The sequence below is a fragment of the Bos grunniens genome, chromosome 14, assembly GCF_055505025.1.
Source record: "Bos grunniens cultivar Pamir isolate PY7600 chromosome 14, Bosgru_T2T1.0, whole genome shotgun sequence".
Taxonomy (NCBI): Eukaryota; Metazoa; Chordata; class Mammalia; order Artiodactyla; family Bovidae; genus Bos; species Bos grunniens.
The window spans coordinates 81386288-81412520 of NC_141178.1; the positions used below are offsets into that span (position 1 = coordinate 81386288).

General features: G+C 54.3%; 1 protein-coding gene and 1 long non-coding RNA gene across 6 annotated transcripts in view; one reads left to right on the forward strand and one right to left on the reverse strand.

Moving 5' to 3' along the window:
• Positions 1-24795, reverse strand: part of LOC147359751 (maestro heat-like repeat family member 5) — a 60298-nt gene extending 35503 nt beyond the window's left edge. For 2 of the 5 annotated variants that reach the window (XM_086337561.1, XM_086337560.1), the window contains exons 1-12: positions 24651-24795; positions 19279-19460; positions 17857-18002; positions 17120-17248; positions 14680-14839; positions 13162-13214; positions 5607-5714; positions 5209-5325; positions 4253-4372; positions 3126-3272; positions 1287-1409; positions 145-224 (exon numbers count right to left, since the gene is read on the reverse strand). In XM_086337561.1, the coding sequence (XP_086193687.1) occupies positions 145-224; positions 1287-1409; positions 3126-3272; positions 4253-4372; positions 5209-5325; positions 5607-5714; positions 13162-13214; positions 14680-14839; positions 17120-17248; positions 17857-18002; positions 19279-19460; positions 24651-24730 (1445 nt within the window). In that variant the 5' untranslated portion in view covers positions 24731-24795. Of the gene's footprint in view, positions 1-144; positions 225-1286; positions 1410-3125; positions 3273-4252; positions 4373-5208; positions 5326-5606; positions 5715-13161; positions 13215-14679; positions 14840-17119; positions 17426-17743; positions 18003-18238; positions 18337-19278; positions 19461-24650 lie in introns of those variants that run through there. The other 3 variants (XM_086337557.1, XM_086337559.1, XM_086337558.1) reach the window with 3 other exon arrangements.
• On the forward strand, positions 23186-25137 carry LOC147359752 (uncharacterized). The gene is made up of 2 exons (XR_015141183.1): positions 23186-24513; positions 24999-25137. It is a non-coding gene; the product is annotated as an uncharacterized LOC147359752 (long non-coding RNA).
• The last annotated feature ends 1096 nt before the right edge of the window (positions 25138-26233 follow it).

Genomic DNA, 26233 nt, shown 5'->3' on the forward strand with positions numbered 1-26233 from the left:
GCGCTGGCTCAGGTCCCTGGCCCTGCCCAGGAGGGCCTTGAAGCCTGATGTCTCCCACCTCGCTGTCCTGAGGGGCGCCAAGCCTGAGCTGTGAGGCTGATGGTGGATGCTGAGCAAGGCACTGCGTGGGGCCGGGGAGCCTACCAGAGACTGGAGATGATGCGAATGGTCTGCTGGCGAGTCGGGGTGCACAGCGTGTCCTGGGGCTCCTTCTCCATCAGAAGCTGCAAATCCCAGGTGAAGGCTGTCTTTCCACATACCTGGGCCTGTCCCCTGACACCAAGTCTCCTTCCCGCCTAAAGGCCTGGGTGCCCAGCACCCCTCTAACCTGCAGGATTCTGCTTCTGCTCTGGATCTGCACAGGGGGGCCTCTGTGATCTGACCCCCCCACATCCCCCTGCCACCTCAGACAATTAGAACATAGACTTTAGAATCAGATGGATCATGCCTGAATCCTAGCTACCCACACATGAGCTCGCATGACCCTGGGCACACCTCCAAACTGCTCTGAGCTTCGTGCATTCACAAGTAACATGATGCCGTTGCCCTTGTGTTAGGTGGGAAGCAAGGCATGCAAAGCAGTGTGTCTGGGTCACAGGAGGGGCTCAGAAAATGCGCCTGTTATTTTTGTTATTGCTGCTGCTAAGTCACTTCAGTCGTGTCCGACTCTGTATGACCCCATAGTCGGCAGCCCACCAGGCTCCCCCGTCCCTGGGATTTTCCAGGCAAGAACACTGGAGTGGGTTGCCATTGCCTTCTCCAATGCATGAAAGTGAAAAGTGAAAGTGAAGTTGCTCAGTCGTGTACAACTCTTCGTGACCCCATGGACTGCAGCCCACCAGGCTCCTCCGCCCATGGGATTTTCCAGGCAAGAGTATTGGAGTGCGGTGCCATTGCCTTCTCCTTGCTACTGCATAATTATTTATCACTTGTGAGTTTCCTCCACTATCCCACAGGTTCTACGAGGCCCAAACCCCTAGTAACTGGTGGTGCAAGCTAGGTCAGTATTGGCAGAATGGATGGACGGTGCTGGGCTTCCTGGGTCTCAGCCACATCAGCTGTGCAGTGGATGTCCTTGGCCAGCTCAGGGTCACTGTAGGGAGCGAGTCACTTGAGGGCTGTGGATGTGCTTCCAGGTGTGAAAGCCTACGAGGGGCTTGTCCACGCTCTAGAAGTCCAGCTGGCCCATCTCTCCCACTGGTGTCTCTCGTGAGTGCTGCTGTTTGAGGGGGGTGCCTGGTCCATCCCTGGGGAGCCCTTCCCCTGCCCAAGGACCTTGCACTCACCATCAGACACTCGAGGAGCTCGGACACCTGCGAGAACTCGTAGCTTTGGGCACCCTCGTTGCGGTTGATGGCCCCCACCAGCATGGGTATGGCCGTGAGGAAGCTCTGCTTCAGGGTCTCGTCCTGGGGTCGGACAGTGGAGCAAGGGGGCAGGTCGGGGAGTGGAAGTACCAGAGGGGTGGGAGAGCAGGAGGGCCACTGTCACAGGTGGTGGCAGGGCCACTGCCGATGGGGGAGACAGCAGAGAACTCCGGCCGGGGCTGCACAGGCTCCGGGATGGGGGCGACCCATGTGATTTTTTTTTTTAACAATGTGAATAGTTGATGATGCTTAAGCATCAGGAGGTGCTGTAAGAAGCCCAGTGTCCAGCTTCTCATGATATGCGGCTACCCCAGGCCCAAAGGATCAAGTGTGCGGTGGCCTCACAGGGCTGCCTGGCCCCTCACTGTTCCCGGGGTGCAGGGTCAGGGGGCTGTCATCATGGGGCATCCAGTTCCCCCAAGTGAGAACCCAGGGCTTGCTTTCTGGGGGAGGCAGAGGGCTGGGATCCTCATGAAAACCCATGAAGCACTAGGTGGGAAGGAAGGCCAGGCCCACGTTGGGGTGGGGTGGGGAGGTGGGCTCTGGGGCCCTGGGAGGTCTAATCCTGACCCCGCTCTGGTGGGCTCCCGGGGCCCTGGGAGGTCTAATCCTGACCCCGCTCTGGTGGGCTCTGGGGCCCTGGGAGGTCTAATCCTGACCCCGCTCTGGTGGGCTCCCGGGCCCTGGGAGGTCTAATCCTGACCCCGCTCTGGTGGGCTCCCGGGCCCTGGGAGGTCTAATCCTGACCCCGCTCTGGTGGGCTCCCGGGCCCTGGGAGGTCTAATCCTGACCCCGCTCTGGTGGGCTCTGGGGCCCTGGGAGGTCTAATCCTGACCCCGCTCTGGTGGTCTCCGGGGCCCTGGGAGGTCTAATCCTGACCCCGCTCTGGTGGGCTCCGGGGCCCTGGGAGGTCTAATCCTGACCCCGCTCTGGTGGGCTCCCGGGCCCTGGGAGGTCTAATCCTGACCCCGCTCTGGTGGGCTCCCGGGCCCTGGGAGGTCTAATCCTGACCCCGCTCTGGTGGGCTCCGGGGCCCTGGGAGGTCTAATCCTGACCCCGCTCTGGTGGGCTCCGGGGCCCTGGGAGGTCTAATCCTGACCCCGCTCTGGTGGGCTCCCGGGCCCTGGGAGGTCTAATCCTGACCCCGCTCTGGTGGGCTCCGGGGCCCTGGGAGGTCTAATCCTGACCCCGCTCTGGTGGGCTCCGGGGCCCTGGGAGGTCTAATCCTGACCCCGCTCTGGTGGGCTCCGGGGCCCTGGGAGGTCTAATCCTGACCCCGCTCTGGTGGGCTCCCGGGCCCTGGGAGGTCTAATCCTGACCCCGCTCTGGTGGGCTCCCGGGCCCTGGGAGGTCTAATCCTGACCCCGCTCTGGTGGGCTCCCGGGCCCTGGGAGGTCTAATCCTGACCCCGCTCTGGTGGGCTCCCGGGCCCTGGGAGGTCTAATCCTGACCCCGCTCTGGTGGGCTCCCGGGCCCTGGGAGGTCTAATCCTGACCCCGCTCTGGTGGGCTCCCGGGCCCTGGGAGGTCTAATCCTGACCCCGCTCTGGTGGGCTCCCGGGCCCTGGGAGGTCTAATCCTGACCCCGCTCTGGTGGGCTCCGGGGCCCTGGGAGGTCTAATCCTGACCCCGCTCTGGTGGGCTCCCGGGCCCTGGGAGGTCTAATCCTGACCCCGCTCTGGTGGGCTCTGGAGTGGGCCCTGGGAGGTCTAATCCTGACCCCGCTCTGGTGGGCTCTGGAGTGGGCCGGGGGTCGTACCCAGGAGCTGTAGTGGAAGAAGAAGATCATCCGGGACAGGACGTTGTCCACCCACGGCAGGATCTGGGCCTTGGCCTTGTCTGCCATCTGGCCGTAGGCGAGGAGGATGGTGCTGCTCGCCCACTTCCACCGCAGGTCCCCCGAGTTCTGGGCACAGTGGGGTGGGGGCGGGGCAGGTCAGGCGCATGGGGGCCCTGCTGAGCCTTCCCCTGGGGGTGTGGTGACGGGAGGTACCCCAGCCACTAGCGGGGTCCTGGAGGCAGGGCGGACCTCAGTGTATCTCACAAGGAAATAGGGGAGATGGGGCTGCCTCCCTAGGGGCAGTGGGCTGGGTCTCGTGGGGTCACTTGGAGGTGTACACGGGGGTGCTTGTCTCTGCTAGAACAGGCTAGAATCTAAGCCCCTCACCCTTCCAGCCTTGGGGTGGCCCCTCCCCAGGGGCCCAGGACCTGGCCCCCTTCTGTCCCACCTCAGGCTGCAGGGGGCCTGGGAGGGCGTGTCTGGACCTAGACAGACAGTGATGGGGTACCCGGCACGTTGGCTCCAGGTGAGACCCAGAGAGTGGGGGCCCTCGATGGCCCTGAGGACACTGTGATCCTGCGGTCTGTCAGTGACTAGACCCTCTCTGGGGGTCTGAGCCTCGGGTCCCAGCTGCTGCTCTACCACCCGCCACGTGCGGCACTGCGAGGAGGAGGCCGGACCTCGGCCGTGGTCCTGGTTCTCACTCATCCCCCCTCTGTCCTATCCTGGCTCGCCTCCTGGGGTTGCTGCCACTGCTTCCGCCTTGGGAGCTCCCCGGGGCTGGCCTCGGGCCCTTGTCTCCTGCTTTGGACGAGGCCCAGGATCAAAGAGCCACTAACCACCACGCGGCAGGCAGGCAGCCACGCGGGAGCTATCCTGTGTTGGCCTCACAGCTGGGCTCCCTGCAGCCCGGTGGGAAAGAGGGAGCACCATTGAGGAGGGGGAAAGTGCGGCACAGGGGCCACGCCGCTGCTGCAGAGGTGGGCCGGAGGCCGGGGGCCGTGGCCCACAGCCTTTCCCCCTAATTGGCCCCGGGAGCCCCCACCCCACGGAGGCCCAGCATCCCTGTCCGCAGTCCAGGCCTCCAGCGGCCGGAGAGCCAGCACCTTGGGGGAGAAGCTGTTCAGGCTCCACCTGATGGGCGTGCTCCGGCCAAACTGCTCCAGGACAGCCCAGACGTGGTCCAGGTGGCGGGTGGCGGCCAGCCCCACGGTGAGCGCGATGCCCTGTCGGGGCAGGGGGCGGGGGGCAGGGCTCACTGACGTGGGCTGGTAGGATCCGGCCTACCCCTCACCTGGGTGTATGGAAACTGAGGCCCAGGAAGGGAGGAGATTTATCAGAGGGCACAGGGCACCTGCCTGCCACCAGGCTGGGAGGACACACACATCTGAGCCGAGTATTATGGGGCGTCTCTTTATGGGGGCTGGAGGCGAGGGTAGGGTTGGGGGAGAGGTGACTCTGTGGAGCCCTGCTACTGCTGCCTCCCCACCCCCAGGTCTCAAGCCCTGCGCCAGAGTGCAGAATGCAGGTCCAGGTGACAAGGAAGAGGACACAGTTGTGATGGGCTTGGAGTGGGACCAGGGTCAGGGCTCAGAGTGTGACCGGGGTCAGGGCTCAGAGTGTGACGGGGGTCAGGGCTCAGTGTGGGACCAGGGTCAGGGCTCAGAGTGTGACCAGGGTCAGGGCTCAGGTCAGGGCTTGGAGTGTGGCCAGGCTCAGGCTAATCCTGTGATCAGGGTCAGGGCTCAGAGTGTGACCAGAGTCAGGGCTCAAAGTGTGACCAGGGTCAGGGCTCTGAGTGTGACCAGGGTCAGGGCTCTCAGAGTGTGACCAGGTCAGGGCTCAGAGTGTGACCAGGGTCAGGGCTCAAAGTGTGACCAGGGTCTAGGCTCTCAGAGTGTGACCAGGTCAGGGCTCAGAGTGGGACCAGGGTCAGGGCTCAGGTCACAGCTCAGTGGGACAAGGGTCAGGGCTCAGGTCAGGGCCTAGAGTGTGGCCAGGCTCAGGCTAATCTCGTGGTCAGGGTCAAACAGTTGGCACTGAGTGGCCGCCACAGCCTTACCTCCCTCTGCTTGGGCCACTGGTGGGACGTTTCCAGCAGGGTTTTCAGGTGTGTCCTGACGTTGGTGCCGTTCTCTTCGGCTTGAAGCATCAGCCCATAGTAGATGAACAGGAAGGCCTGGGGAAGCGTTCAGCTTCCTGTCTTGAGCCTGAACCCCCTCTCTGCACCCCTGTCCACTGGGCAGGCTGCCACTTCCCCCGTGCAGGCCCCCTCACCCCTCTGCTTTGTGACCAGCAATCGCTGGCCTGGTGGTGAAGCGTCAAGGGTGTGGCTGCAAGTCCTACCGCTTGGCCCCCGCCCTCTGTTTCTTTCGGGGGCCTGGGGCTTGCGCTGGGTGTGGGCCCATGGACAGAGCCCCTGGGCCTGTGCGGTGCGCACCAGGGGTGGGGGTGGCCCACCTTCTCCGGGGGCTGCTCCTGTTGTGTCCGGTCGGGCCTCGTGAGTGCCCCCAGCAGCTCCTTGGACCACCCTTCCTTGTTCAGAAACGGCACCGACTTGATGGCCATCTGTAAGCAGACGGGTGGGCGGGCAGAGGGTCTCTGTCTCCATCTTGTGAGTCTCCCCCAGCCTGGCCCGCCCCTAACCACTTGGGGTCCTGACTCCCCGTCCTCCTCCCTGCTTCCCTCTCCTGAGGCTCCAGGGCCTGCTCTCTGACTTGTTTGCTCGCTGTTGGGGACGAGAAACTCATTCTTCAAGCTGCCCCTCCCTGAAGATTCTCAAGGAGGGGCTAGAAACCAGGGGCCTGACCATGTCCCCAGGGCTGGGCCGGGGCTCAGCTGTCATAGAGGCCTAGTGGCGTGTCCCCTCAAGGTGGCTGCACCAGAGTGTGGGTGCCTGGGGGCAAGGTTGGTCTTGTTTCCTCATGGATGTCTCCCCAGTACCTAAAACAGTGCCCGACAAGTAGTTGACACTCTTAGTATTTTTGAATGAAGGAATGAATGAACCAATGATCAAATAAATGAATGAGAAGTCCCTTCTAAACATAAAGTCCTAAAAGCCCTAACATTGCATCATTTTATGATGATAAATACACAGCCTCTCTATTTTCAGTGTTCCTGGTTTCCACAATAGAAGTCGTCTAAGATTTTGGTCCTAAGATTTTTTTCTGATGGAGAGACTCCTTTTAATTATGCTCCCAACACAAATACCTTAAAAGAAGGATTGGTAAATGTGAAGATAAGAATTTCAAGAAGTTTGTTTAGCCAAATCACCATAAAGTTGAAAGACACAGTAATTTTTTTTCTTTCTGTGATCTGTTGCCAAGAGTTAATATCATTGATAAAGAGCACTTTATAAACCAATAAGAAAAAGATGACAATCCAGTTAAAAATGGAGATATACAAACTCAACCTTACTAATATTTAAGAAATGGAAATTAAAGATGATGTATCATTTTGGCCAAGATTGAGAAATAGTAAAAGCATCACATTTTGGAGGTGATTGGATCACGTTAAAGCGCAGGTTTGGGAAATGGTAACTAAAATTTATAGTTTATATGCATCCATTTCCCCAATTAATTCCGTTTCTGGGATCTACCCTAAAGGAGCAGTAGCAGGGCCATACTCGGAGACAAGGGCGCCCTCTGCAGGCAGGACTGTCTGCACCCCCTCTGGTGATGCACCCTTGGACCTGGAAATGGAAACTGCTCTAGCCTAGGGCTTCCCTCGTGGCTCAGATGGTAAAGAATCTGCCTACAATGCAGAAGACCTGAGCTCTATCCCTGGGTTGGGAAGATCCCCTAGAGAAGGGAATGACTACCCACTTCAGTACTCTTGCCTGGAAATTCCTATGGACAGAGGAGCCTGGCGGGCTACAGTCCATGGGGTGGCAAAGAGTGGGACGTGACTGAGTGACTAATGCTTTCACTGCACATTGGCCAGCTCCACTCCTCCAGGGCTTCCCAGTGGTGCTAGAGAACCAGCCCACCAATGCAGGAAGCATGAGATGCGGGTTTGATCCCTGGGTTGGGAAGATCCCCTGGAGAAGGGCATGGCAACCTACACCTTCTTGCCTGGAGAATCCCATGGACAGAGGAGGTTGATGGGCTACAGTCCATAGGGTTGCAGAGAGTCAGATACATGACTGAAGCAATTTAGCTTGCACGCACACCAGGGCAGAATCCAGAGGAACCTGTCTGCCTCAGTCGTGCCCCACATCTGGTCCATTTGCTAGGGTGCAGCAAGACCTGGGTGGCTCTCCCATATGCCCACAGGACGGGTGTCTGCTGAATGCCCAGGGAACCCCAGCCTCCCGGAAGCTCCTAATTTCTCCAGAAGCACCAGGGGCTTCTGTCCCCTCCCCCAAACCTTCGGTGTCTCTTTTTTTCATGGCATCATGTACCAGCATTTGGTGGCCAAAGCGGAGCCCAAACTGCTACAACACTATGGGAATTAGTGTGAATTCTGCATGTTTCTGTAGCAGAGATAGTCATCTATCTGATTCTGCATCAGTCCTAGACCCTGCTAAGAATGTTTACAGAATATATAAGGCGGGCCCCATATTTCTTTTTATATTTTGAAATATTTTGAAATTTGAAACACATCTGTTTCCAAAATTTTCTTTAAAGCTTTAAATATTTTAATTGGAGAAGGCAATGGCACCCACTCCAGTACTCTTGCTTGGAAAATATTTTAATATTGAGGTCTATTTAACGTACAGTGAGACACGTGTATCATCAGTGTGTAGTGCAATGAATTTTGACAAACGTACATATGTCTCAGTTCAGTTCAGTCGCTCAGTTGTGTCCGACTCTTTGTGACCCTGTGGACTGCAGCATGCCAGGGTTCCCTGTCCACCACCAACTCCCGGAGCTTATTCAAAGTCACGTCCATCGAGTCATCGATGGACATGAAGTAAATGTCATGCCATCCAACCATCTCATCCTCTGTTGCCCCCTTCTCCTCCTGCCTTCAATCTTGCCCAGCATCAGGGTCTTTTCCAATGAGTCAGTTCTTCAGATCAGGTGGCCAAAGTATTGAAGCTTCAGCTTCAGCATCAGTCCTTCCCATGAATATCCAGGACTGACTTCCTTTAGGATGGATTTGTTGGCTCTCCCCGAAATCCAAGGGACTCTCAGGAGTCTTCTCCAACACCACAGTTCAAAAGCTTCAATTCTTCGGCGCTCAGCTTTATGGTCCATCTCTCACATCCATACATGACTCCTGGAAAAACCATAGCTTTGACTAGACGGACCTTTGTCGGCAAAGTCATGTCTCACCCCGTCAATATCTGGACCATTTCTGACTGCCCCAGAAAGCTCTCTCATGCTCACTCCTAGTTAATCTCCATCCCACAAGGCCGGTTTGATTTAGTTCGCCTGCCATAAGGTTAATTTTGCCTCTTCTAGCATTTTGTACGACTGGAATCGTGTGACGTGTGCTTTTCTGTGTCTGATGTTTCTTAAAGAGACGTGTTGATTCATTTTTTGGCTGTGGTCTTCGCCGCTGCGAGCGGGCTTTCTCTAGCTGAGGGCTCCTCTTAATTGTGGCTCACGGGTTTCTCACCACACTGGCTTCTCTGCTTGCGGGGCTCGGACTCTAGGAGCTTGGGCTTCATTCCATAGCTACGGCTTGCCGGCTCGAGAGAGGAGTCTCAGTAATTGTGGCACTTGGGATTAGCTGCTCCTGGGCATGTGGAATCTTCCCGGACCAGGGATCAAACCAATGCCCCTTGCATTTCGAGGCCATTCTTCACCACCGGACCCACCGGGGAAGCCCTGTGTCTGGTGTTTTTCCCTCAGTGTGTGTTTGAGATTCGCCGTGCTGTTGCACGCTTGTTCAAGTTGACGCCTCTATTTCTGCTCTGACTTTTGTTATTTCTGCTGCTCAGCTTCAGTGTAACTCGCTCTCCTTTCTCCAGTTTCCTCGGTGGGTGAGTAAGTAATTGATTTCAGGTCTTTGGGAGGGGATGAGTCTGCCTAGTACAGGTTGTTCCTAGTCTGAGGCTCTTAGGAATAAGGCTGCTGGGAACATGCTTCTGTGCGTAATTTTGTGTATGAGTGTTTCGTGCCTCTGGGGTTAGTACCTAAAAGTAGAACTCCCAAGTCCTAACTGTATAAGAAAATGCCAGTTTTCCAAGCAGGTTTCCCCATCCCACCTACAGCGGGCACTTCCCCACCAGCATTTGGCTGAGCCTTTCTTTCTCCTATGAGGTCTGTCCGTGGGTGCGTAGAGGCTGCTCCCGGATGTTAACTGACATTTCCCTGAGGATTCAAGATGCTGACGGTTGTGTCTTTGGCTTTTGGTCATTCATCTGCCTTCCTCTGTGACATGCCTACTTAAATCTGTTCACTTTTGCAGTTGGGCTGTTAGTCTTTTCTCCCTGATTTTTGGAAGAGTTCTTCATTTATTCTGGATACAATCTCTTGTCAGAGATATGTCTCGTAAATATTTTCTTTGTGTCTCTGATTTCCCCTTTTTCACTTTCCTCATAGTATTGTGGGATGAGCAGAAGCTTTAATTCAGATAGAATCCAATTCATCCATTTAAAAAATTTTTTATGCTGAGTGATTTCTGGGTTCCAAGAAATATTTACCTGCCCCTGTGTTTTCCTCAAGAAGCTTTTTTGTTTTTTAATATTTAGGCCTTGGGCCCATCTCAAATTAACTTTTGTGAATGGTTCGAGGCAGGCATTAAAGTTCCTTTTTACCCCCCAGATAGGTGATTGTTGCAGAGCCATTTGTTTAAAAGACCTTCCCTATTGAATTGCTTTGGTACCATGAATAAAAAAGTAATCGATCACGTAAGTGTGGTTTTATGTTGGCGATTCTATTCTATCTCTGTCAATTCTCACTATCTTGTTGATTGTAGCTATATAGGAAATCTTGAAGTCAGCTAGTGTAATTCTTGTAATTATGCTCTTTTTCAAGATTGTTCTGGCTATTCTAGGTCTTTTGAAATTTCCATATAAAATTTTAAATTATAGATTTTATTTAATTCTATAATGAAGTTGGTTGGCATCACACTGGCAATACACAAATCAATTTTTAGAATTGACATCTTAACATTATTGACTCTTGTTATCCATGATCATTTATCTGCATTTATTTAGGTTTTAATTTCTTTTTGCAGTGTTTTGTAAAGATCTTGCCCATATTTTGTTAAATTTGTCTGAGTCTTTCATGTTTTAAATGTGACTGCATCATAGTTTTTTAGAAGTTTATTTTCCAATTGTTTATTGTTAGTACACAGAAATTCAGTTGACATTTGCATATTGATTCTATATCCTGAGATCTTGCTAAATTCAATTATTAGTAATTAATAGTAATTAATAGTTCCAGAATTTAAAAAACTGAGATTTTCTGTGTATGCAATTATGTTGTCTGCAAAGAAAGTTTTTCATTTTCCACTGTAATCCGTACATCTGTTTTCACCTGTCTCTTAGCTTACTGCCCTGGTTAGGACTTCAGTGCAATGTTGACCGGAAGTGGAGACCGTGGGCCTCTTTGCCTCATTCTGATCTCAGTGGGAAGGCGTCACTCACTCATCATTAGGTGTGTGAGTGGCTGGGCTTCCACAGACGATCGTTCCCTCCTATTCCTGCTCTGTGAAGGGCCTTCCTCAATGTGACGCTGGGACTTATGATAAAAATATACACGTGGTCTTCATCTTCTTCTGGCACAGAGCTTCTGAAACCCTTTCCTAAGTGATGAGAGCAGTAAAGGTCTTTTGTTGTTCACAAGAAGCCTGGTTCCACTTCTGGAAAGCCCCTGGCTCTCCACCCAGGATGAGGGCGAGTTGCCAGGAGAACCCATCCTGGATCGACGGTTGGAACTCTGACCCACCTCTGCACCTTCAGAGAGGGTGACAGGTGGACTTTCATTATCAGCTGTCGGCGGTTTCGTGAATCACACCTATTAACAAGGTCTCTGTAAAAACCCCAAAGGGCTGGGATGCGAGAGATTCCAGGCGGGTGAACAAAAAGGCAGATTTTTCTTGCTAATCTTTTGCTAAATATTTTTGAGCTCATCCTCATAAAAGATATTGGTCTGTAGCTTTCTTGTAATGTTTTCTTCCGGCTTTGGTGTTGGAGTTGTGCTGGCCCCATCAGATGGTTTCAAGAGTGTTCCTTCTTCCTCTATTTTCTGAGAGAATTTGGACAGAGTTGGTATTATTTCTGCATTAAATTGTGATGGGCTTCCCTGGTGGCTCAGACGGTAGAGAATCTGTCGGCAAAGCAGGAGACCCAGGTTGAATCCCTGGGTTGGGAAGATGCTCTGGAGAAGGGAATGGCAACCAACTTCAGTATTCTTGCCTGGAGAATCCCGTGGACAGAGGAGCCTGGCAGGCTACAGTCCTTGGGGTCCCAAAGAGTCAGACACGACTGAGCAACTGACACTTTAACTTGTGATAGCATTAACCAGCGAAGCCTGTGGGAAGGTTTATAAAATATGACGCCAATTTCTTTTATCCAGGGCTACTCAGATCCTCTGTTTCTTCTCTTGTCAGTTCTGTGGTTTGTGTTTTCTAGGGAATTTGTTTATTCAATCTAAATTGCCTAATTTATTGGAATCATATTTTATTACCCAAACATTCTCCAGATGTTTTAAGGTTGTTCACTGATATTCCACCTTTACTGATAATGAATATTTTTTATTTTCTTGATCAGCTTATCAAAGAGCTTATCATTTTATTAATATTTTTGAAAAACCCACTTTTGGTTTTATTCACTCTCTATTGTTTGTCCATTTAAAAAAATTTGATTTTTCCTCTACTTTTTATTATTTTCTTTCTTCTACTTTGGGCTTAGTTTGCACTTTGGGGAATGGCTCCTTAAAATGGAGTTTAGATGATAGATTTTATCTTTTTTCTTTTCTAATATGGGCACTACAAATATAATTTTCTTCTAAGCATTGTTTTTTGTTGAGTCCCCCAAATTTCCAAATTTTCATATTGTGCTTTCTTTACCATTCATTTCAAAATATTTTCTAATTTTCCTTGTGATTTCTTCTATGGTTTGTGGGTTACTTAAAAGAGTGTTGTCTAATTTCCAAATATTTGGAATTTCTCCAGACATATTTTTGGTATTGATCTCTAATTGACGTTCTGGGCAGAGAATGTGCTCCGTTTGATTTCAATCCTTTTAAATTTATTGAAACCTGATATATGGCCCAGCAAGCGATCTGTCTTGGTGAATGTTCCATTTACATTCGAAAAGAACGTCAATTAGATCAATTTGGTTAATTATGTTGTTGAAGTCTTCTATGTACTTAGTGATTTTCTGTCTTATTTTTCTATTAATTACCTGTATTGCTGCTACTAGCGGTGTTATTTCCACTAAATGCTACTTAATTACAACTGTTCTGCTGCTACTATATGATAATAATAACTAATGCAGTGAGTGAGGGCTTCCTGTCTGTCACACCCAGTGCCAGACACCATGTAGATCACTTCCTGTCATTTCACAGCAAGCGCTGGAGGTTGGCACTTTCACCCCCATTTGATAGAGGAGGAAATAAGGTACAGAGAGGCAAAGTAGGCACCCAGGACACACAGCTGTGGTTGGCTGAATCTGGACTTGAATCCAGGCCTGCCAGGGCCCAACGTCCCTTCTCCCAGCCACGTGGTGTGTGGTTGGAGTGGGAGCAGTGTGACACCCGTCCTCTCTGTGACAACTTCAGTCCCCACCGCCCTCCTCCTCATCCCTCGGCTCTCCCGTCTGGCCTCCGCATCCTCTCTGGGCCCCTCAGCCATGGACCCAGACCCCAGGGCGGGCGGGAAGGGCCTTGTGTGGCGGGAAAGGCCTTGTGTGCGCTGGACACTTGCTCTGTGCCAGGTGTCTAGAGACAAGTTCACGTCCTGACCCCCAGGGACCCTGCTGCTCCTCGGTACCAGCCTTGCCCACCCTCCGCCTCCCATCCTGAGCCTCCTCCACCCTCCCAGGGCTGAGTGGGTGCCCACCCTCGCCCCCCATCCATCCCTGCAGAAGGCCCCCGTGGCTGGGCTCCCTCCCTACCTTGGCCAGCTGCTCTTCCCAGCCAGCCTTTTCTCCCTCCTTGAAGACAGTCTCTGAGGGAGAGAGTGGAGGTGGTGGTCACTGGAGGCCAGGTCCTGTGTCCATGGCTGGGGCTGGGTCTTGGGCTCCATCTCCCCCATCCCTTGGACATGACTGAGTCAGGACTACATTGTCCTGTGTTTGTCTGGCTCCTTGGGGGAGGTGAGCTCCAGGATAGTGAGCTGGACTTGGGTGTCCAGAGCGCTGGGCTGGAGTCGTGGTCCTGCCATCCATCCTGTGTGACCTCAGATGGGTTAACTTCCCTCTCTGGGCCTCAGGCTCAGACAGTGGTACAGAGGGCTCCCTCTGGGCATGGTCCCCTGGGACGTGCTTGGGTCTCCTCAACCGTGGGAAAACAAAGCCCAGGGAAGGGCACACTGGGGCGCTGGAAAGCCTTTATGCTTGAGGCTGGAAACCCAACCTCAGAAAGAGGGGCCACTTAAGGGAATGTTCTGGGGGGATCTCAGAGTTGACCCAAGGCACAGAGGGACCTCCACCCAGCCTGTCAGCTCCAGGGGAGGGGTGCAAAGCCGAGCCAAGCTAACGCCTGCCTCCTCCCAGCCTTCTTCCCAAGCGCAGCCTCTGAGGCCTCCCCTCTGGGTCGCCCTGGAGACAGCAGAACCGCCACACCCATTTCTCCCCCTGACCTCAACTCTCTGGCTAAGGCTGTTGACTAGCTCCTCCCTAAGGCCCCAGGGTGTGCTCACACCATTTCCTCCTCAAACCCCTACTCATGGCATGCAAGGCATGGCTCAGAGTTGGCTGCCTCCTCTGGGAAGTCCTCCCTGATGGCCACCAGGGCAGAAGTACCCCCACAGCTGGGCAGCAGTGAGCTCAGCTCATGCTTGTGAATGAATGAATGAGAGGTGGAGTTTGCCTCCCTGGCGAGGCTGTGAGCTCGTGATGGCAGAGCCGGGCACACGACAGGAACTCAAAGAGTGTTAGCTGAGCCTCATCCTGGTAAGACCTCCCCACATGAGTCCTCCCCAGGGGTCCTCAGAGACCCCCCCACTATCCAAGGTGGCCCTTCCAGTGGCTCAGAGGCAGCAGCTACGGAGGAGGCACAGAAATATGGACCTCCCGGGCCTGCGATGTGCAGTTGGGTGCCCAGGCCTGTTGCACAGTCTCTGTGAGCTCGGCCTGTCTGTCTGCCGGGAACCAACGGACCACGGCAGGGCAGCCCTTCCTCCTGAAACCTCCTTGCTCCGCCCTGGTTGTGTCCAGGCAGGCAGCTGAAATGCCAAGGGCAGGAGCGTGGCCTCGTCGGGACGGGCAGCACAGATGCCGTGGGGGTGTCCGGGCCGTAGCTTGGGGCCATCTGGCTGGCTTCCCTGTTGTGCAGCTGATGCTCAGTCCCGAGTGTGTCCCACAGGTCAGCAGCCCTGCCGGCCCCCTCCTGCTCTCTTCACGGCCTGCCCCGCCCCCTGCTAGCCTGCGGACAGAGGGTGGCTGGGCCCAGGCCCCGCGGGCAGGACATACCATCAGAGGTCATGATGCCCATCACGTAGAAGAGACTGCGGTGCGGGAAGACGCCCGACAGGACCTCAGTCTCCAGGTGCCGGGCCACCACCTGCCACGAGTGCCTGCAGATGGCCACCAGCACGTTGCTGGCCGCGTCCTGGTAGGCCTCCTCCAGCTCCTGGGCGGGGGGCGGAAAGGAAGAGTGGGTGGTCAGATGGAGCCTTGACATCTCACACACAGGGTCTGGTTTGGTGGGCAAGATAGCTACTGTCAACCCAGGTTTTGGATGGAAAACTGAGGCTGAGGAAGCCCGACTCGCAGAGCGGGCGGGTGAAGGTGAGGCTCGTCCCCAGGGCTCAGGATCACACGTGAATGTCCACATCCCTGGGCCTCTTCCTGGTCCAGCAACCCATCATCATTATCCCTGCTGCTGAGCCTTTGCACATATGCTGTGTCTCCCACCTGGAACACAGTGCCCACTCGTCCTGTCTATCCAAACGCTAGTCCATTTTGAAAGCTTGCTCCAACACCTACATTCTAGACATGCATCCTGAAGGCTCTACTCGATGTCACCTCTTTCCGGAACTCCTGAGAGCTCAGGACAACATCACAGCCTTGGAGTCTTAACCACCAGGGATTCAGAAACAGAGTCTCTGCTTCGGTCCCGAGATCTCTGGCCTGAGGAGTCAGTGTCAGCGTCTTGGGGGCAGAGGCCCAGCTGGCCAGCCCCCTCGCCCTCCCTGCACCCCAACCAGGCCCACCACACTCTACTCGAGGGGCAGCATCAGACTGTCCGGCGCTGTGTTGCCACAGCCAGGGCTTTTCTCAGTGCTGTCTGAGTCATCATGTGAAATCGTTATATCATTTATGATTTGTTGAAAGGGTGACTATGAGGGATTCTTGTTAAGATGGTGGGTTGAATCTGATTTTGCTCTTTCAGGAAATAGACCTCAAGTACTCTACATTTAGGAGGTTTTTACCGAGGGTGATAGTCACCCCTCTGGGTGAGGTAACTGGGCTGAGCCCTAAGCTGGAGGTAGGGCAAGCTGAGAACCGGCCTCCACCGACACCACACATGGTCTGGTAGAAATCCTGGGGCGTGTGTCTCCCAGATGCTTACAGCTAGGGAGGCCAGGGAGAGGGCGGAGTGTGTGCGAAGTAGTCAAGCGCCCAGATCTCCACCCTGCACACCCACAGGGTCTCTGGAGAGGCCAGGCTGAGGGTCTCTGGCGGGGGAGGACAGGCCTGCAAGTGCAGGGGACAGACACTTCCTGGGTCAGGTTCTCCACTCTGGTGCGTGGGGCTGAGCCCCAGATCAGGTCTTCCCTGGGAGATCTGGATGGCCCGAGAGGAACGTCACTGAGGTGCTGATATGGGGACAAGGGACACGTGGAGGACAGTAGAGGGCTCACCTCATAACTCTGCGGTGGACCCCCAATCTCATCACCCACCTGTGTGCCCAGAGCACCTCAGCAGCTCCTAAGCACAGGCAGATGGCCACACAGAGAAGGCCACGGATATGATAGGGATCAAAACCATAGCCACAACCACAAACCTGATGAAACCCAGAGAAAAGCTACTCAGAGGAAATAGAGGCCAAACAGAGAGAGAAAACTGGAAGCAAAACAGTCCCTTTAATATCCTGAGAGATAAGAGAAGACACTGCATCTGTGAAGCTATTAACAGGATGAAATGGGAACTTTCTGAGGACAAAGACCAAGATCTCTTGAAAGTTAAAGGCTCATGGATATGCATAGAAAATGCAGTCAAAGATTTGGAAGATGATGGCTCCTCAGAGAGGAGAATGAAGGACAGAGAGGTGGAAAAAGAGAGGTGGGATGAGAGTATGGGGAACTATAGAGAGCTCTGGGTCTGAGAGTCAGGCGTTCCTGAAGCCTAGTACAGAGCAACACAGGGGACGATGTCCTGGGGAATCAGGGAAGCGTCTTCCAGAAGCAAAGGACCCAAGCAGTTGGACTGAAAGGATGCAGGACCACCCAGCAGAGCCTAAAATGGAGCCAGGCATGTGCTAGGCGTCATGCAGGATGGAGGCGCCAGGAGGCACTTGCTCTCCCTGTGAGTCCTGGACCAGCTTGTGCACCCAGAGAAGCGCCTGCCCCCACCTGCTGGAGGATGTGCGGTCCAGGTCCAAGCCTGTGGTCTTCAATAGGCGGGGACCCAGAGCCAGGCAGCCAAGGGCTGAGGTACTGCCTGGGGAATGGGTGGGACGCACAGACCGGCCAAGAACTCTCTGAGACTCACCTTTCTCTGCTGTAAAGTGAGTGCATGAGGCTGTCCCTCTGAAGGGGCTGGTGGTAAGAAAATGAGCAGAATCGCTTGGTCAGCCACAAGGCTGGGCATTCCCAGCATTCTTTGGGTCCCCGGGGCAGCTGCCTGCACCTCAGAAGCCTTTGTGGAATGGCCTATTTGCTGGGGGTGGGTGGTGGGGAAGACTCACCGTGGACCTGGTCATGTTCTCCAGGGCCAGCTGCATGAAGGACTTCTCCCAGGTCTCCTCCAGGGACTCAGTGGCTCCAATGACTGCCCCTAGGACGTGGAATAGCCGGAACTTGTGCCGGGTGGAGATCTGTGGGTGGCAGGGTGGACACAGGCTCAGGGACAAGTTGGGTCTAATTAAGTGGGGAGTCGCCGTGGGAGCAGCAGTTAGGGGGCGGCGCGTAAAGAGGCCAGCGAGGAGATAGCATAGTGGACACATTTGGTCATCCATGCAGCAACACCGTTGTGAACAGCCCTGAACTAGGTTCTGCAGAGACAGATGAATAAACACTTGTCCCCATCCTCAGGGAACTACCAGGGGTCTAAAGAGCATTCTACCAGTTCATCCATTTATTCTTTTATCTATCCATTCATTAAAAAATCCAGATAGAGCTTAACCCTAATCATCCACCCAATCATCCCTCCCCTGTGACTTTAGGCGAATTACTTCCCTCCTCTAAGTTTCAGCCTTCTCATCTCTGAGAATCATGATAGTCTATAGAGACTGTTCAGAGGATGATCCACACATGTTGGTCTAGTTTCCACCCTCCCCCTGCTGGCTCGCTGGACACATGGGGAGACTGACTTGCCCCAAATCACGGCTCTGCTGTCCGGAGGAACCAAGGTCTGAACCTGCTTTGGGTCTAGCCCTGCCCTCCCCTCCCCACGCCCGCCCTGAAGAGCCCTAACAGCTCCCACCTGCTGGTTGTTTACAAAGTAGTCGTGGATGGTTTCTAGCACCAGGTTGGGGGCCCCGTGCGCCATGCTCTTGATTTTCTTGATGATGTATCTCAGGTGGAGGGAGTCTGAAACACTGAGGTCCCGGAGCAGCTTGAAGCAGGTGGCTGAGGTAGAAGGAGTGAGGGTGGGTGCGCCGTGGGGGCCACGGTGCACCCGCAGGGCTGGGCGGGCAGGGGCGGGGCGGGGCGGGGTGGGCTGGGTGGGCAGGGGCGGGGCGGGGCGGGGCGGGGCGGGGCGGGGCTGGGTAGGGCAGGCACGGGCGGGGTAGGGCAGGCACGGGCGGGGTGGGGCGGGGCGGGGCTCGGCTGGGGACACGCTGGGCGATCCTGGGGCTCCTAACCGCTCTGCCAGTCCTTCTGAGGTTCAAGGGAAGATCAGAAGCAAGAAAGCAAGCAGGGAATGCATTCTCGCTCGCTCGTGCAGTACTCGATCCATTCATCGGTTCACTCCTTTTCACCCATCCATTCACCCATTCGTCTGTCATCCATGTGTCCGTCGATCTGTCCATGCACCCATTTATCCATGTCTTTCTATCCATCAATCCACCGGTCCACCCACCTGCCTGCTCATCCTTATGCTCATTCATCAGTCCATCCATGAATAAATTTATCCATCTATCCACCTTCGGTCCATCCGACCTTCCATTCCTAAATCCATCTATCCATCCATCTACTCACCATTCACCCATTTAAAAATTCATCTACCCATCCACCCACCCTTAATTTATCTGTTGATAAATTAAGCATTCATCCCTCCATCCCTCCATCTGTTCTTTCCTCACCGCTTCATCCTCCATCCAGTCACCCAACATTCAGTGGTGTTCATTTATTGTAAGACTATGTGCGTGGCTCCAAGGGGAGTCAGGGCCCGGCTCTGTTCTGAAGGAGCCTCCAGCCCAGGAGAGCCCTACCCAGTATCAGCGGACTTTCTGTGGGGAAGTTGTCTAAAAGGCCCTGGGCACACAGAGAGTGGAGGGGTGATGAATCCTAAGACAGAAAGGCAGTCAGGACTGGCTTCCCAGAGAGGGTGGCATTTTAGCTTTGCCTACAAGGATTAAGGCAGGTCATCCTTTGAAGGAGGGGATAAGCATTCCAGTGAGAGGGCCAGGTGTGAGTTGAGGTTCTAGGGTGTGAAAGGTGTTGGAGGAGTGTGGAGGGAAGGGCTGAGAGAGGGCATCTGGGGCTTCCGATGGTGTCTCAGGAGGTGTGAGGAGGCCAAAGAGGATGCGCAGGAGGCCCTGCTGAAAGCTGCACTAGATCCATGCCTTTTGACACCCCAAGGTCCTGGAGGGTGGGCTTGCTCTGGCCCTCGTTCCCGGGACTTCCTTAGGTGGAGGGACTGATGGGGTCTGCTGGGACGAGTCCCGGGGCCGGGGATCACCTGCACTGTAGGCTTCCTCGATGAACGCCGTGTGCTCCTTGGGCATCAGGGCGGCCTGGCTGCTCTGTGACTTGCAGAGCAGGATGGTGGTGGGGTGCCTCTGTCTGTCCCCACGGGCAGAATTCTGAGGTACCGTCATGTAGGACTGGTTCTTTGTGAATTCAGAGATGTGGGAGGAGATTCTGAAAGGGAAAAGAGGCCTTGGGTGTATGCATCTGAATGGCCCCGTGTGTTTACGGAGGGAGGTGCTGGAGAGGCCGAGAGGATGGTATTATCTAACTAGAAAATTCCAAAGAATCTAAAAAACACCCTACCAGAACAAAAAAGTGAATTCGGCAAATTGGCAAATATAAAGTCAGCGTACAAAAATCAGTCACATTTCTAGGTACCAGCAATGAACTGGGAATTAAAATAAAAAGGTACTATAAACAGTAGCACTAAAAATCATGAGATGTTTAGGTATAAATGTATCAAATAATTGTAAGATCTATATACTGTAAAATATAAAATACTGTTGAAAGACATAAAGACTTTAATAAATGGAGCGATGCACCATGTTCACAGATTGGAAGACTCAACATTGTTGTCTATTTTCTCTAAATTTATCTAAATATTCAATGCAATTTTCATCAAAATCCCAGAAGCATTTTTTTTTGTAGTAGCCAACAAATTGTTTCTAAAATTTATACGGAAAAGTAAAGGAATGAAGATAGCCAAATAACTTTGAGAGAAGAATTGGAGCACTGACACTGCTGATTTGGAGGTTTGTAATAAAGTTACAGTAATCAGTGCAGTGTGATATTGATGAAAGCACAGAAATATAAACAAATGGAGCAAACTATAGAGCCTAGAAAAAGACCCACGTGTGTTATGGTAAAGGTGCAACAAAAGCAATTCAATTAAGAAAGGACAGTCTCTTCAATAAATGGTGCTGCAATAACTGGATAAACACATGTAAAAAATAAACCCCAATTTATATCTCACTACAAACATAAAGTTATCTCACTATAAACATAGGGTTAGGGCTTCCCTGGTGGCTCAGAGGGTAAAGAATCTGCCTGCAATGCAGGAGACCTGGGTTCGATCCCTGGGTCAGGAGGGTCCCCTAGAGAAGGAAATGGCAATCCACTCCAGTACACTTGCCTGGAGAATCCCATGGACAGAGAAGCCTGGTAGACTACAGTCCATGGGATCGCAAAGAGTCAGACACGACTGAGCGACATCACTTTCACAAACATAAATTAACTCAAAATTGATCACAGACTTAAAGTAAAGCCTAAAATTCTAAAACTTTTAGAAGAACATTTAGGAGTAAATCTCTGTGATCCTGAGTTGCACAAAGCAGTCCCGTATATGACACCAAAGGTACCATCCATAAAATAAAAAATTGGTAAATAAGTTCACCAAAATTAAGAATGTCTGCTTTTTGAAAGACAGCTACAACAAATGAAAAGATAAGCTTTGGACTTGGAGGAGTAATTTGCAAATCACACACGTGATAAAAGACTGTGCCTGAAATATACAAATACCTTACGAACAAAACACAACCAACCTAAGAAAATACAGGTAAAAAGATTCAAATGACATTCCACAAAAGGAGAAAAGCAGATGGCAAATAAGCCCATAAAAACTGCTCCACACCATTCCCCATGGGGGAAATAAATTAAAACCCCAGTGGGATATCAATACACATCTACCTGAATGGAGAAAAGAAAAACCAGAAAATACCAAGTGCTGGTGAGAAGACAGAGTAACTAGAGTTTCCATCATTGCCCACGGAAATGCAAAATGGTACACCCAGCGTGGAGGGTAGTTTGGTACTTTCTTGGAAAGTAAGACCTACATTTACCATCCAACTCAGCTGTTCTACTCCCAGGCATTTACCAAAGTGAAATGACAACGTCACACAAGAATCTGTACACAGATGTTTACCGTGGCTTTATAATAACCCCAAACAGAAAAAATCCAAATGTCCTTCGACTGGTGAATGCACCAAAAACTGCATTTTATTTCAGGACCCACAGAAATACTACTCAGTGGTAACGAGAGGAGTGACTGACGGAGGAGGCCACATGGAGGAGGCTTACATGCGTTACGCTGTGTGAAAGAAACCAGACCCCCAAAGCGACGTGCGGCCTTGTCCCATTTTTGTGACATTCTGAAAAGGTGAAACTATACAGGCAGAAAACAGATCACTAGTTTCTGGGGATAGTGGGGTTGCTGGAGGATTGATTACGAGAAGGGGCACGGGGAATTTGCAGGGGGGCATGGAGCCGTTTCATAGCTTGTGTGTGGTCGTGGCTGCACCACTGTAAGAGTTTGGGACTCTCGATGAGTCTCAGTCTAGAACTGGGACTTCCACTGCAGGGGGCGCAGGTTCGATCCCTGGTCAGGGAACTAAGATCCCACATGCCGTGCAGTATGGCCCCCAGAAAATTGAATTAATTAAGAAAAAACTTGTAGAACTGGACACTAACAGGGGTGAATTTTACTGCATTTAAATAAGAAATACTTTAGCTACTGAACAACAACATAGCTAAAAAAACCAAACCAAGAACAAAAGAAATAAGAACAAAAATGACCCCCCATCTCATTTCCTTCTACTATTTCTTTTTTCTTAAATATTTATTTACTTTTCACTTTTTGGCCATGCCCTGTGGCATGCAGGATCTTTGGTGCTTTCAGGATCTTATTTCCTCAACCAGGGATGGAGCCCATGCCCCCTGCGGTGGAAGCTCGGAGTCTTAACTTCTGGAGCACCAGGGAACTCCCTTTTTCTGGCTTTTTCTTGCTCAGTCCACCCACCCTAGGTGCAGAGGGCTCCCGCTACTTCTGAACCCGCCGGCACACTTCTACCTCAGGACCTCTGCACTGGCTGTTCCTATTTGGTGAAACCCTCCCTCCAGAGCGCTGCTCGGCTCAGCCCCTCACCCCCACTTCACTTCTTTGCTCAGTTGTATTTTTCTCTATGAGCTTCTTTAAAATCTGACCCTCGCCCCACACTGACCGGTCGATTTCCTCCCTCGCCCCTTTCCAGCTTGTAACACTGTATGATTCTCTGGGCCCTGTCTGGTGTTTATTGCTGTCTCCCCCACCGGAATGCAAGCCAGGAGACAGGGCTCTTCATGTCTTGTTTCCAGCTGTGTCCCCAACACCTGGAACCATGCCTGGCACTCCTCGCAGGGACTCAGCAAACGTTTGTGGAAAGAACAGTAGAGTGATGTGTCCAGAGCAGCCATCAGCCCTGCTGGGCTCTTCTGGGTCCAGCCCTTCCAGCTCACTGGGATCCTGGCAGTCTGTCCTCTGCAGCCTCCACACCGGGTCAGTTGTCTGAGCCCTTCTGGCTGACCTTGGGCCTCCGCTCTTCTGTCTGCCCAGAGCGTGTGTCCTTCCCCTCCCCGTCCTCCTCGACCCCTTGTGGGGGCCACATGAAGTCGCCTTCAGCCTGCTCGCCATGGTCAGCGCATCCTAGAGTAGGGGGTGTGTCCCCTGGCTCCCTGATGACTGATGGCCCTCCTTGGCTCCCGCTGAACTCACAGGAACCCTGGCGGCTCCACTGACCAACCCCTGGGCCTTTTCCTTTCCAGTCCCCCTGGAGGTGTGCTGGCTATCTCTCTCTGGGTCCCCCACATGTCCCAGGGAAGGGCCTGGGCGAAGGCCCAGTGACTGACCGAGTGAGTGGATGCTGCTGGGGGTGTGCTCCTGGGAGGAGCCAAGGTCAGCCCTGGACAGCGTCCTCCCGGCCACCTGGAGCTGCTACCTTCAGCTCCCCTCCCAGCTGGCCTTCCTGCCTGGAGTGTGGGGCCTTCCCCTTCCCCGGCCACATCCAGCCTGAGCTCCCTCTGCCCCTCCCCACCGTCTGCCTCTCTGGGGACCAGTGACTGTGTGGTCAGCAGGGGACTCTCCCGGGCTGTACTTGGCCCACCACCCACCTCACCAGCGCCCCCACCGCTGCCAACGAGGATGGGCCTGTGTCAGGTGCCATGTCCTCACACCAACCCCACGAGGTGCTGAGACACAGAGAGGCTCAGCGACCCATCCCAGGACACACAGCCTCTGCAGGAGAGCGTCCGTTCAGACCGGATCCGACTCCAAAGCTTGCATCCCAGGGATGTGACCACTGGGGCTCAGTACACACACCGCCCCTCCTGGAAGGCCCCCCTTCCTATGTGCGTACTCAGTCTCTCAGTTGTGGCTGACTCTCTGTGACCCTATTGACTGCAGCCCTCCAGGCTCCTCTGTCCATGGGATTCTCCAGGCAAGAATACTGGAGTGGGTTGCCATGCCCTCCTCCAGGGGATCTTCCTGACCCAGGGATCGAACCTCTTAAGTCTCCTCCATCGGCAGGTGGGTTCTTTACCCACGAGGGCTACCTGGGAAGCCTGCTCCTTCCTATGGCCTCTCAGAAAACCAGCCACTCCCGTGCTGCTCCTGGAGGGCTCAGCCTTTCACACTGAGCCTGGCCCCCCCTGCACCCTGGAGGGGCCTCGGCAGGGTTGACCACAGCCACCAGCGAGATCTGTGTCTCACCCCAAACCTGCCTCCCAGTCCCGCGGCGACCAGGATTGAGTGTATTTTAAAAGACAGGAGAATAGGAACGCAGTTAGCAGACAGCTGCAGGGGGAGCGTTTTCTCGCCCTAGACGCGAGGCGGGATGCGGCAGAGGGGAGACCGGCCTGAGCACGCGGGCAGAAGCGACGGTGCAAGAAGAGCTGTGTTCTGAGGCGGGTCGGGCGGCTCCCTCAGGGAGATACGACCACGGAAGCACAGGCAAGAACCTCACCTGGGAACCCCCTCAGGGACAGCCTGGAGAGCCGACGTGCCCCAGTCCCCACGCAGCAAACCTTGGGCCTGGGGACCCAGAGAGGGAGGCTGCCTGCCAGCTTCCGACCTGCCGCTGGACTCAGGAGGCAGAGCTGCCCTTGTGCCCACCTGGGGCGCAGGGACCCCAGACGACAAAGGCCACAGAGGGCCTCCCCTTTGTGCACATCCCTCAAGTCTCTTAGGAAACAGGCTGCTGCGCCCTCTCGACGAGGTGGAGGTTCCAGGCAGCAGAGGGACAGCATGCCCACTGTCTGTCCATCTGTCCACTCCATCTCACACCGCTGGTCCCCACAAGCATCGGCAGCTACAGGCGATGTGACGGCAAAGGCCATGCTGGAACTCGAGACCCCCTCTCTCCCTGCACCCAATCGCCCCGCCCTGCCTCCTCTCCACCACATTGAGGGCTGTGAGGTCAGTGTCCACCCCCAACTCCCACTCCAGGGGGCTGCTGGCATGCTGTAGGACCCCTCCGTCCCGGGCCCAGGCTCTGGGAGTCCACCCCTTGCTGCCCTGCCCTGCAGGGGGCCCCTGCCCGGCACTGGGCTGACCTGGGGTTCTGGGACCTGGCTGAGGAGGTCCTGTCTGTGCTGGCGTGGCTGTGTGGCTTTTCTGAATGCTGCGCGTCCATGTTGGGGTGCCGTCTGGAGGTACTGCCCACTCTCTCCTCATGCCCGGCCGAGCAGCTCTATCTCTGGGCTCCCCCTCCCCCGCCCCAGCCAGCCCTGACCTCACCCCTGAGGTCACAATGCTTGCAGCACCCACCGCACCTTGCCAAAGACAGGGCTGTGGAATCGAACACTGTGTGCTGGGCACAGCCCGTGTGTGTGTGTGTGTGTGTGTGCGCGCGTGCGTGTACACCTATGCCCTCAGCGTGCCCCTCCACCTCTGGTTCTTAGTTGTCTCGTCCGGACACCTGTGGATCCGGCTGACACGCTGCTGCACCCTGGAGACCCCCCGAGGCAGGAGGCCCAGCTAAAGCCCGCCTGGATTCCCGACCCAAGGGGCAGCAAGGCAGTAAACGCGCGGTCTTAAGTCCCCGAGTCTGCGGTTGTTTGTTTCACAGCGACGGGTAACTTACTGTGTGCTCCATGCCGGAAGCAGCAGAGCTGGGACTGAATGGCCTCCCGGTGGAAGCCCTCTGGGCGGGTCCGCAGTGGGCTGCCTGCTCGTTGTCCCCTGGTCCAATTGCGTGGCTACAGGGGAGCTGGGTCCCGAAGACAGACCAGGGCTCCCAACAGGGACGCTTGTCAGCAGACTCCGCTGCCAGAGGCCCCAGGGTCCTCCCGTGTGGAGGGGTGAGGAGGCCCCAGGCAGCGGACGGTTGGTGTCTGGACCTGCTGGTGGGCGGCCCACCCCCAGCCCAGCCGGCCCTGATCTCGAGGAGTCCTGGCAGCTGTGCTGTGCCTGCAGCCCCTGCATCCTGGAGACACACACGTGTGGGACCCTGGCCGTGTGCAGGAAGCCAGAGAGTCAACAGATAGCAACCGCCTACCGCGAGGCCTTGGGGGCGTTGCAGTTGCTCCGGGGGTCAGCCCCGCCTCTCTGGCTCTGCCAAGCAGGTGACCTTTCCGAGGCTGTGACTTCTTTAGAAACAGGGGCTGATGATGCCCCCTCCCCAGCTGGTTCTGAGACTTAAATCACTTTTCCTCGAAAGGGGCTTGGTAAGAGATGGGTGCCCAACACAGCATGGCTGTCCAACTCGGTGGGCAGCCGCACCAGGGCTAACTGCAGCAGAACTTCAGGATGTCCCACGAGATGGGGCTCCTGGATACGCACCCTGTGTGGGAAGGAGCCTGAGGCTGAGAGTGAGGAGGGGCAGGGTCCTGCTCGTCCAGGCAGCTGGGGGATGGGGTCTTCCCCAAGCCTTTGGCTCAGCTCACTCTGATGGGAGCACGTGGGACAGTCTTGTTCGTCACCTGGTTCGCCCTCGCCCATCCTTCAGCACCGTGAGAGGGACTGCTGAAAGCTGGGTCCATGAATCACGAAGGAGGGTCCCTGGGAGACTGGATCCCACAAAGCTCCCAGAACAGGTGTCGACAGTGACCCTTCTCAGGGCTGGGCCCCCACGCCTCCAGGGGGGCTCCCTGTAGCCACTCTGTCTGGTGGCCTACAGACTTGTGTGATCAGTGCT